Here is a 12043-nt window from a genome sequence, read left to right as displayed (position 1 = left end):
GCTGCCATTTTTCTTTGTCCAGCCTTTATCTTTCTTTATGTCCACTTCTTCACCAACTCCCCTGTGTCACAAAAGCCCAACAGTGCTGTAAAGATATTAGAAACAATATTTTATTCCGAAGCCTGTGAATCAGAGGATTGTGTAAAGAAGTTACTCCAATCTGAATGCCTCGACACAGTGACGCGTTGGAATGTGCCCAGTGACTCCAGAAGGGGACTGACTGACACTCCTCCGGAGGAGTCACGCTCGCGCCTGGAGGCTGTGAGGGCCCCAACCAGGTCCCAAACAGCATCTGCTGCAGTGCCATCATGGGGGAGGTTCTGGCACAGTTCTTCATTTTTGTAGGGCTGCTGGTGTGCCTGGTCCACCTGGTGAAATGCGTGAGATTCTCCAAATGTATTTTCCTGCACTTCTGGAAAGTTTCACCAAGGTCTTTCTTGAAGTCCATGGGACAGTGGGCAGGTAAAGAAAGTTTTCCATCTCTTGTTTTTTTTGTTGTTCTTGCTTATTATCACTTAGGTCTCAAAAGATATATTGCATCTTTTCCTTTTCAGAGCAAAGATGTAATTCCTTTGGGTTATTTTCATTTGGGAGACTGGAAAGCACGAATGAAATTAGGATTGTCTGAGAAATGAGATGTGGGGCATCAGGAGGATAATTAGGGAACAATGTGACTCAGTCCTTGCCTGGGTGCTTCTCCTCTCATTCTCACTAGTTGGGTTTTCTTATTTTTGGAGTTTCTGATGATACAAGTAATAGATGCTGCAGAAAATTATGTATCCTCTTCTTCAGATTTTCAAAAGCCCAGGGTGCTTCCATTTTCTTAAAGGGTGTTTCAACCTTCTGAAGTCCAATAATTTAAATTCATTTTATTAAAAAAAAATTTCTCTGAGTCCTTTCAAGAAGTGAGGGTAATACAAAATCAAGGCAATAAAGATCTCTGTGGAGACATGTTTTTAAAATGGTTATATATGGAATCTGGGTCTGGTTTGTGTCCCAAGTAGACTGATTAATTGCTGCCTCTCAATGGGATTTAGCTCCTGGAACTGCCATGCAGAATTTCAGCTCCATATTGAGTTTAAGGTGAAGGACGTGAGGCTATGGTTTCGGCATCTCCTTGAACGAAATGCTAAGTTTGCATCTCAAAGTTGGTGTTATGTGCTGGTGTCAGTCTATCAATAACCAATACTGTGGTCGGGCTGGCCCTTGTGGTTCTTACTGTGATTGCAAGGTGGTTTTCAGCAATAACCATCAGGACACTTTAAAAAAATAAAAGGTTTATTACTTTCAGGACCTGGAAATTATGTAGGACACCTGGTGCCACATAGCAAGGTCATGGGCGCAAAGAGAGAGAGAGAGAGAGAGTGAATGGGCCTGGAGTTCTGCTTTTATTTTATTCTGGGGTGGGGGCCTAGGGTTTCACATGCTCACTCTTTAATGGTGAATTTAAAACATAAAAGCAGGAATTTAAAGCACAGGAAGAGAAAAAACAAGTGGTCCAAATGGTCAGTTATTGAAATCAATCAAGATTTTTAAAACAAAGGAACCTCATTTGGGGGAGATGGCCTGGCTCTTTACATGATCGTGTGGCCAGCATAGCTTTTATTAGAAATCACCATCTTTAAAGTTGATGCCTCTTTGAAGCTGATGCCTCACTGGCAATCAAAGTCAGGCACTTGCATTACAAAAAAAGAGCGAAAACAAAACCCAAAACCCACTGTCAGGTTTTACACTACAGCTGGGCACCAAGAAATCCAATGATTTAAAAAAAAATAAGAATTTGTGTGGCTTTAGAAATACAATGCCAGGCTAAATAGGAAAGATTGTAAACAAGCTTATAGGGCTGCCAGGTAAAATACAGGATACTCAGTTATATTTGAATTTCAGATAAATAAAGAATCATTTTTCAGTATATGACACCCCCAATATTATGTGCGACATTCTTATACGAAAAAATTATTTGTTGTTTACCTGAAATTCAAGTTTAACTAGGCATCCTGTATCCTTATTTTCCAAAGCTAAAAAAATGACTATATGAAAATTGTTTGGCATGAATAAAATGTGTTTTTAACTGTTGCTTGTTAATCTGGGGGGAGAGAGAGAGAGAGAGAGAGAGAATATGTGTGTGTGAGCACTCCCTCTCAGGGCAGTATGATGTCTCCAGTGAACTTGCTAAGCAGTTTGAACTTGAATGTTCTGGATCCAAATACTCTGCATCACACAGATCCAAATGCCTGTGCTCTGAGGGGCTTAGAACTCTGCCCATCAGTGTACGGCAAAGCCCTTCTGAGGACACACATTCTAAAAGAAGTGCATGTGTGGTCGTATGTGGTTGATTTCCTAATTTTGTCACTGGTATTCTTTTTTTTTTTGGCTATGCTGGGTCTTCCTTGCTGTGTGCAGGCTTTCTCTAGTTGCTGCGAGTGGGGACTACTCTTTCATTGCGGTGCGCGGGCTTCTCATTGTGGTGACTTCTCTTATTGCGGAGCACGGGCTCTAGGCATGCGGGCCTCAGTTGTTGCGGCACGTGGGCTCAGTAGTTGTGGCTCGTGGGCTCTAGAGCGCAGGCTCAGTAGTTGTGGTGCACGGGCTCAGTTGCTCCGCGGCATGTGGGATCTTCCCGGACCAGGGCTCGAACCTGTGTCCCCTGCATTGGCAGGTGGATTCTTAACCACTGCGCCACCAGGGGAGTCCCATCACTGATATTCTTTATAGATTTGTGACCCTAAAGTCAGAGCCTGGGTTCAAATCCTGTAGTCATCATTTTTAGCAGTGTGGCCTTGATTGGGTTAAGAACTTTCTCTCCCTTAGCTTCCTCAAATATAAACTAAGGAAAATGATGTTCCCTGAATTATAGGCTTGTTTTGAATATCAGATGAGATGTGGCTGTGGGGTTGCCCATCCACATGCTCTTTCTGCATTTCTGTAAGCCGGACATGGAAGAGCTTTATTGGACCTACAATGCCTATTCCACTTTCTCCCTGAATTCCAGCAGCCTCATCTGTCACCCTCACCTAGACAAACTGATGCCTTCACATTCCCACCACCCGCCATGGAGAAGCTGCTAGTGGGAGCCCTGGTGCTCTGGGGTGTCAGAGCCAGAACCTCATTTCTGGCTTGGAAGCTGTGTTCCGAGGCCTGACCTAGACACTGGGGCAGAGGCAGCACTGAAGACTTTGCTACGCACCGCGGAGGGGGTGGAGGTGGCCAGGAACCTCAGGAGCCAGCTTCCTCCCCTCTTCTCCCTCCAGTCCATCTCATGCTGTGTAATTTAACTTGTAAATAATAAGGTCTAAGTGACTAAAAACAAAACCCAAAAATATAATGCACGGCAGAAAGTAAACGCTCAGTAGGTACCAGCCACTTATTGACGTTATCTTGACTATAGTTCAGGCCTTGTACTGGGTGAATTTGAGGATGCCTGTGATGGAGGGGAAGGTGAGGCAGAAGCCAACAACCCTGAGCAAAGTACCTCTGCAGAGTAAAACAAGTCATATACGCGGAGTCACTTAAAAGTACCCAAATAAACAAGTAAAATCACTGGTAATTATTACAATGAGGGTGCTTCTGCCTGAAGCATTGCCTGAAGTTTTTTAGCTTGGTCTGCTCTCCCTCTCAAGTAAACTAAATGTATACATAGCTTTTGTACACACTTTTGGAAAGCATATCCTCCGATTGTTGGTGCAAAGGTAAACTGCAGATATGTATGTACTGAATTGTACTGTGTTTTGAAATTGTGACATTCACACGAATGAAGTTTACCCTAGAGCTCAGTCATTAAATATGTATGTGTTGTTGGCTATAAAAGGACTAGAAGGCCCATCTCATTGTTATCTATTAATCAATAGATCCAGTGAGCACAAGTTCTTTAGGTTCCTTCATGTCACTGCATCCTCTTTTTGTATTTCTGTATTTTCGTCTTTGTTAAGTTCTCTATCTTCAATGGGCTTTGATTGCTGCTGTCCTGTGAGAGTGAGGATAGGAAGTGGGGAGAACTCAGCTTTTAGTAGGAACCTTGAAATGTCCTTACAGTGATAACTGGGTGTGTGGGTAGAGAGATAATAGCATACACTGCTTGTCCTTGATGAATTAAGGCTTAGAAATGTCTAAACCCTTCTGGGGTCTGAATAAAATGTTCGCTGGCTAATGTTCTTTGTTTCATTTTGGAGCATGTTTTTCATAGCCTCACCAACCCTTCCCCCCAGACCCCATCCAAAAAAAGAAAAAACAGGTTCATTTTGAACATTTAGTGAAGGGAGTCAAGGCTGGAAACTTCACAGTTGAGCGGAGTAGGGCTGGAGAGCAGAAGGGCAGTGCTTTGGAATATTGTGTCCTAGAGAGTAGGCCTGCACAAGAACATGTAGCCAGCAAGAAAGAGGTTTAAAGATTAATTCTATCCTTTAAAACCATTTCTGCTTTTTGCAGTGATCACTGGAGCAGGAGATGGGATTGGGAAAGCTTATTCATTCGAGGTAAGTTGTGTCCCTGGAGACTTTCTCCTCCCCTTTTATTAAACACATCATAGTCACATGACTCCCACCCCAAACACTAGTTTTCTGATTATAAAAGCAATGGACATTCCCTTATGAAGGAAACTATTTTCCATAAAAAAGGAAATTTAAAAATCATAATCTCACCGCCTGGCTACCTTTTAAAAAAAATACAATGATATTCAAAGGTGGCAGTATCTCCCCTTAGGAGTTGTTTTAGGAATTTATGGGAATTTATTTCCTAGGGTAATTGTACCATAAGCATTTATATACTTAAAGCAATAAAAAAATTATAAACTACTTTCCTTTTATTTACCCTTTACATTATAGCTAGGGCATATGTTGATTTAAAAATCATTCGTGTAGGTAGGAGATATATATATATATATATATATATATATATATATATATATATATAAAACTTTCACTTCAAGAAGATTAATGGGCATTAAAAAATATAATATAAAGAGAGAATCTGATAGGGCTGAGAGTCACTGGAGTGTGATTAGAGTCCTTGAGTGTTTCCTTACAGGGTTTTTGTTTCTCTGTAGATAGATAGATAGATAGATAGATAGATAGATAGTAGGTAGTTACAATTTTCTAAAAATGTGTTTACAGCATATGTAGTTTTGTACGCCATTATTATTAGTATTATTACAAGTTCGACATTTTCACTAATGAAGTATTGTTTCCTGGAATTCCTATATATTTTCTTTCTTCCTTGTGCCTATTATACTAACCTCTAGCACCATGTAAAATACAATAGAAGAAATAGAATCCTAGAAATTATGAGGACGGCTATTAAAAATCAACACCTTAAAAACATAATGAAAAGCACTTCAATTATGAAAACTACATTCAACAATAGTGTAGTACTCATGTGTTTTCTTGTTCCTAAAGGCCTGTGTCATGAGAGAGGTCAAATCACCTTCTGTGAAATGAACATTGCAAGGTATATTGGAGATACCTGATAGATACTTCTGGTTTTCTTTTTAGTTAACAGAGCTGAACTATACCACTTAAAAGCTCCTAGTGCTGGTCTTTTGGGTCTACCCCCATCCTCCATGCTCTGAAGATAATTTCTTTGGTACTGACATTCTACTTCAACTCTGTTTTTGTTTTTTTCTTCCAGCTAAAGAGTTCATCTTTGCTCTTATCCTAATTTGTATATAGCAACTTTCTGATGATCAGTAGTGCCCAACACTCAGTACATGAGTGGTTATATTTGAGTGTTGAGGTTGGAGAGACCATGTGCCAAACCCTTTCCAAAGTCTTGTATCTTCCATACCCCAAATCAGAAGGAAAACTTTTCTAGCTATTTGTGTTAAAACTATATCACCTCTTATATAACTGTTTTTTCACCTTAGACCAGTTTTCTGGAAAGGGTCTTATCTTTCATCCACAAGATCCAAGGCCTTACCTCTCAGTTCTCTGGAGAACTCAGGTTATTTCTTTATGATTTTCCAGATTCTTTCCTCAAATTCATGCTGACCTGATATACCTATGGCCCCCTTGATATCTTAAGACTCAGACACTTTTCTTTCTTCTTAGAGGAGACCCATGTGCGGATTCCCCTTGGCAATTCATTTCCTTACTCTTTCCAAAAGCAATGGCCTGCGAGTCAGGAGCTATGAGTTCCAGTCCTCATTCAGACACTAACTGTCTGCAGATTTTGGACAAGTTACACATCCTTTCTGGGCTTCCAGGTCTTTATGAGCACAAAAGATGTCTCCTAAGAGCCTTCAAATTCTAAACTCTGTTTCTCTTCTAGACTAATTCTTGCTTTGCTCTTCTTGTAGAATCTTATTCTTTGTTTCCTTTTGTTCTTTTCTAAGGCTGTGTTAAACAATTTTCTGGGATCCCTACCTTTCTTTCATGCAGGATTCCCTCTCTCCCAGAGAGCCTGCTCTTGTCTCCCTGCTAATTGCTGCTTCAAGGAAAGCAGTTCAGAGTCTGGAATGCTATGGATTGTAATGGTTAAGAATTCGAGGTTGGGAATGGATCAGATGTCTGTTCAAACTCTGCCTCCAATATGCTCACTGCAGAGTTTCCACATCAATAAACTGGAGGTGATGATAATTCCATCTGGGCTTTTGTAAAAGTTAAACGGGATGAGACGGGCAAAATGCTTTGCATAGAGTAAGCTCTCCAAGTTTAGCCACTATTATTATTGGATATTTAATCTGTGTTTTCTTTCCCATATATTGCTTTTCTCTTTCTCTTTTTGAGAAAGAATATGTGTTGTACTTACCCATATTTTTACTCTTTCTATTGTTCTTTCTTCTTCCCTGATGTTCCAAGATTTTTTCTTTTGTTATTTCCTGTCTGTTTAGAGAAGTTCCTTTAGTTGTTCTTCTACAGTAGCGCTCTGCAGGTGACAAATTCTTTGTTTTCCTTCATCAGAGACTGTCTCCATTTCCCCTTCATTCCTGAAGGATAATTTTGCTGAATATAGGATTTATAGTTGACAATCCTTTCCTTTCAGCACTTGAAAAATGTTGTGCCACTTCCTTCTGGCCTCTATGATTTCTGATGAGTCTGATGTTATTCAAATCATTTTCCCCTATAGGTAAGGTGTTGTTTCTCTTTCATTGCTTTCAAGATTTTTTTCTTTGTATTCAGTTTTCAGGAGTTTAGTTATGTTTCTTGGTGTGGGTTTCTTTGGGTTTATCTTGTTTGAGATTCACTCAGTCTCTTGAATCAGTAGGTTTATACCTTTCACAAATTTGGAAATTTTTCATTCATTCTTTCTTCAAATATTCTTTCTGCCTAGCTGCCTAGCCCTCTTCTCTTCTTCTGGGACTCTAATGACACAAATGCAAGACCTTTTTTATAGTCTAGTGGGTCTCTGAGATGCTGTTCATGTTTTTTCAGTGTATTTTTTCTCTGTTTAGATTGGGTAATTCCTGTTGTTTTATCTTTAAGTTCATGGATTCTTTCCTTGGTCTCTCCATTCTGCTATTGAGCCCATCTGTTGAGTTTTTAATTTCACTTTCTGTATTTTTCAGTTCTAAAATTTCCATTTCATTTTTCTTTATATCTTCTATTTCTTTGCTGAAATGTCCTATTTTTCATTTGTTTTAATTGTGTTTGTGATTGCTCTCTGAAGCATTTTTACGATAGCTGCTTTAAAATTCTAGTCAGATAATTCTAACATCTGTGTCATCTTGATGTTAGCATTTGTCCATTGTTTTTATCTTACTCAGATTGAGATCTTCCTTATTCTTGGTGTGATGAGTGTTTTTTTTTTAATTGAATCTTGGACATTTTTGGTTTTATGTTATGAGACTCTGGATCATATTTAAATCTTTTGGTTTAGGTCTGTACTGACATTGCTTCAACAGGGGGAGGAGAGGGTGCTTTTTCCTACCAGGTGAGGTAGAAGCCCAGGTTTACTACTTGGCCTCCTTTGGGGGCTGCTGCCTCCTTGTTACTGCTGGATGGGTGTAGGAGTTCTGGCTTCTCATAAGCCACTCTGGATTTTCGGGGCAAGAGTGCATCCTTACTGCTCCCCACAAGCAGTACTTGGAGGAGGTGGTCTCACTATCACTGCGGTGATGGTATAAGTCCTGAATCTCCACTAGGCTTCCTCTGTCATCATCCCAGGGGAAGGAAGAGGGGAGAGAGCAGAAGGGGTGCTCTGGCACTGTCAGGTGGAAGTGGAAGTTCAGGTCTCTGCTGACATGGTGGGTGGGGTGGCTGGGATGAAAGTTCCAGCTCCCTGCTCATCCTTCTCTGATGCCAACCTGGCAGGGGGTTGGAGTCCTTGTTAGGACTCAGCCTCACCAGAGTGGAAGTGTCAGCTCCCCACTCAGGCTTTGGAGGCAGGGGCGGCAATAGGAACATAGATTTTATTTTTTTGAGTTGTTTGTCTGGAGTACGTCAGTTATTGTCTAAAGTTTTCTGCCTTGCTAGGCTGCCAGTTTTTGGTTCTTTGGTTAGAGAGAGAGCAGCCATTCTTCTTTTAGCACAGTGCCTGGCAGGGAATTCCGGGAGAGGGCGTGCTTCTGGGGCTTAATTCCCTGAAGGGGGGTGGTGACAAAACCCATGTATGGAGCCTGTCAGCCTGGACATTCTAGAAAGAAGATTGAGCCCTGCTCAAAAGGACAAAGGGAACATGCTGGCCCAGACAACCAAGTGTTCTCCATGCCCCCGTCCTGGCTCAGACCACTTCACATGGAACCTTTAAAAAGTCTATGGCTCTTGGGCTTCCCTGGTGGCGCAGTGGTTGAGAGTCCACCTGCCGATGCAGGGGACACGGGATCGTGCCCCGGTCCGGGAAGATCCCACAGTCCGCGGAGTAGCTGGGCCCGTGAGCCATGGCTGCTGAGCCCGTGCGTCCGGAGCCTGTGCTCCACAACGGGAGAGGCCACAGCAGTGAGAGGCCTGCGTACCGCGAAAAAAAAAAAAAGTCTATGGCTCTTGAGATAAATGGCACAATTCAGGAGAGGCTGGAAGCACACAAGGCAGAGAGCATCCTTTGTGTTGAAAATGCAAATTGTTTTCCATTTAATGGACAATCTCCCCCTCTGGAGGCTGATGAAGTGAATTGTGAGACGAAGGTGCTTAATTCTTTAGCCATCCTTTGATAGATTCCCAGACTGAAAATGAGGGCTGGAGGTGGGGGTGGGGAATTTTCCAGGAGAGAAAGAGAAGACTTCATGATATCACTGGCCTTAAAATGGGACAGTTCTTATTGTTTTATCTTTTAATTTTCTATTTATTTTTAAAGTTTTAAGATAGACTTTACTTTTTAGAGCAGTTTTAGATTGACCACAAAATCTTGCAGAAGGTACAGCGAGTTCCCATATACCTCTGTCCGCACACACACCCCAGAGTGGGAAGTTTGCTACAGTGAACATACACTGGCACGTCATTATCACCCAGAGTCCATAGTTCACCTTGGGGTTCACTCTTCTTGGTTTAGTTTTTCCGTGGTGGTTGTTTTTCAGGGGAAAGTGTGTTACGGGCCCAGCTGAAGATGAGTTTCTCTTAGAGAACCTGCTTCCCACCTTCTCCTTTGCTCAGTCTGGTCTGAATGAAGCTTTCTTTACCTAGGGTCAGTCAAAATTGACACAAAAGTCTTTGAGACATTTTCTGTGGCTTATTACTTTTCCATAACTGTGTTCCAGCCAAAATGTCTGAGTAAACTTCTTTTTATGTCATTTAAAAATATACTAGGAAATCAACTATTTAAAGGAACAACAGATGCAGAGTATCACCCCTAATTATATTCTATATATGTCTAGATATTGATTGATTGTCTTTTTACAAAGTGAAACCTCACTAGATAGGATCCAGGCCCGGGGTGGGACTTGTTATAATACTTTATGGCTGAAGATCAGCTGTTAGATTGAATATAATTTACTTTAAAATACTTCAGCATGCATGATATGATATGCACGTGAATCACTTTTTTAATTTTAAACAGCTTCTTGAGATATAATTCATGTACCATAAAATTCACCTGTTTTAAGTGTATGGTACAATGAGTTTTAGTAAATTAACCAAGGTTTTCACCATCATCACCATCCAGTTTTAGCACATTTCCATCATCCTAATAAGATCCTAATGAGATCACTCACAACTGGTCACAGTCAATCCCCCATTCCCATCCCTAGTCCTAGGCTGCCACTAATCTTTTCTGAACACTTCATAGGAATGCCACCACACAATATGTAGTCTTTAGTGCCTGACTTCCTTCATTTAGCACAGGATTTTTGAGGTTCATCCATGTTGTAGCATGTGTCAGTGGTTCTTTCATTTTTATTGCAGAATAATATTCCATTGTATGGATATACCACAATTTGTTTATTCATTTACCAGCTGATGAATGTTTGGGTTGTTCCCATGTTTTGGCTATATACTATGCTGCTGTGAACATTCTTATGTGCTTGTTTTCATGGACATGTGTTTCCATTTCTCCTTTTTTTTGGCTGCATCAGGTCTTCGTTGCTGTGCGCGGGCTTTCTGTAGTTGCGGCGAGCGGGGGCTACTCTTAGTTGTGGTGCACAGGCTTCTCATTGCCGTGGCTTCTCTTGTTGGGGACCACGGGCTCTAGGCGCACGGGCTTCAGTAGTTGTGGCACAAGGGCTCAGTAGTTGTGGTGCACGGGTTTAGTTCCTCCACGGCATGTGGGATCTTCCCAGACCAGGGCTCGAACCCATGTCCCCTGCATTGGCAGGCAGATTCTTAACCACTGCACCACCAGGGAAGTCCCTCCATTTCTCTTGGGTAGATTACCTAGGAATGGAATACAGCACCACACCTAGAGGTGGTGTGTGTTGAGTTTCTTCTACTTGCCCCTCGGGATTCACCCTCTGCCCTTCTTCACCCTGCTATGTGCCCTAGGAGGCTACCCTGCACCAAGGGCCTCAGATGGCTTCTGGTTTCAGTGGGGTTTGGTGGGGCTTGGGGGATAGTGGCAACAGGTAAGAGAGAGAGAGAGGAGTGTGAGGTTGGGTTCCTTTCTGCTCTCTCCCCGTGGGCTGGCTGTATCCCTCTGCTGAAGGCCGCAGCTCTGTCAGGCAGCCCTCTCCACCCTCTGGTTCTGGTAACTGTTCATCCCCCAACCCTTTCAGGTTCACAGGTGACAACAGCTCTGCCCTTATTAGCTCCAGAATCTCGTGGGTCCTCTACACATTAGTCACACTTTGTAAATCATCCTTTTATTAATCTCTCTTCTAGTTACCCAATTTGAGTGTGCTGTTTTTGCCAGGACCTTGGCTAAATCCAGGTTTTAGTTAATTTTTAAAGATGCTAAATTAGAGCTCCTCAATATCTGTGCTTTAGCTAACCTGACTTTCATGAGAGGGTTTGCCCCTTAGCCTAAGAGACGTTATAAATAATTTTCCTGAGGAAGTGCCTTCCAAGATATGTGGATTAGCTAGAAATATTGTACAGGTACTTCTGCCCTCCTGTGAGCAAGGATGTAAAATCTGTGCGCGTCGCAGAGTGGTGTTCTTGGCCTTTAAATGATTTGGTCCCATGTTCTGCTGATAGTGGGGGATTCTCTCACCCTACCCTGCTAGAAGTTTGACTGCCCCCTGCCCCCAGAACATCATCATATCTGCCTGGGATGAGCCTTCCCAGAGTGCCTAAGGGACAGAAAGCTGGGACTCCACTGAGCTATAAGAATAGGTTCATGACTATCTTGACACCAGCTTACTAATGAATGTTTCTGTTGGTAGGATTTGGTCTGAGGCTTGTTTAAATCTTATAACACAACATCTGCTGGCTGGTTGTTGGGGAGGAGATCTGTAGCCAAAATCTATCTCTAATTACTGGAGGCAACAAGAAAACCCAGTGATTATGAACAACCAAACAGGCTTAGGTCAGAGAAAGACATAATATTTAATGCCTCCCAGGGTTCCAGCCATTCAGGGTTCTAGTCAGCTCTGCCCAGTCCTTAGGAGCATGTGCAGCTGCTCTGGTCTGTACAAAAAGCAGCCCAGCTGGCCCCAAGCAGCGCCAGCCCCTCTGGCCTCCCAGCTCATCTCAGTCCCAGCTAAGCACAATACAGCCCCATACAGCATCTACTCACTTCACATCCC

The 12043-nt window shown here is 42.2% G+C and overlaps 1 protein-coding gene across 1 annotated transcript in view; it reads left to right on the top strand.

The window, feature by feature from the left end:
* Positions 1 to 308: 308 nt before the first annotated feature.
* Positions 309 to 12043, top strand: part of HSD17B3 (hydroxysteroid 17-beta dehydrogenase 3) — a gene marked incomplete at both ends in the record, with an annotated part of 36713 nt that continues 24978 nt past the window's right edge. The window contains 2 exons of the mRNA XM_082842610.1: positions 309 to 462; positions 4426 to 4472. Coding sequence (XP_082698736.1) covers positions 309 to 462; positions 4426 to 4472 — 201 coding nt within the window. The remainder of the gene's footprint in view (positions 463 to 4425; positions 4473 to 12043) is intronic.

Source organism: Leucopleurus acutus (assembly GCF_964270905.1).
Source record: "Leucopleurus acutus genome assembly, chromosome: 7".
In the NCBI taxonomy this organism is placed as follows: domain Eukaryota; kingdom Metazoa; phylum Chordata; class Mammalia; order Artiodactyla; family Delphinidae; genus Leucopleurus; species Leucopleurus acutus.
This window is presented reverse-complemented; position numbering and strand designations above follow the sequence as displayed.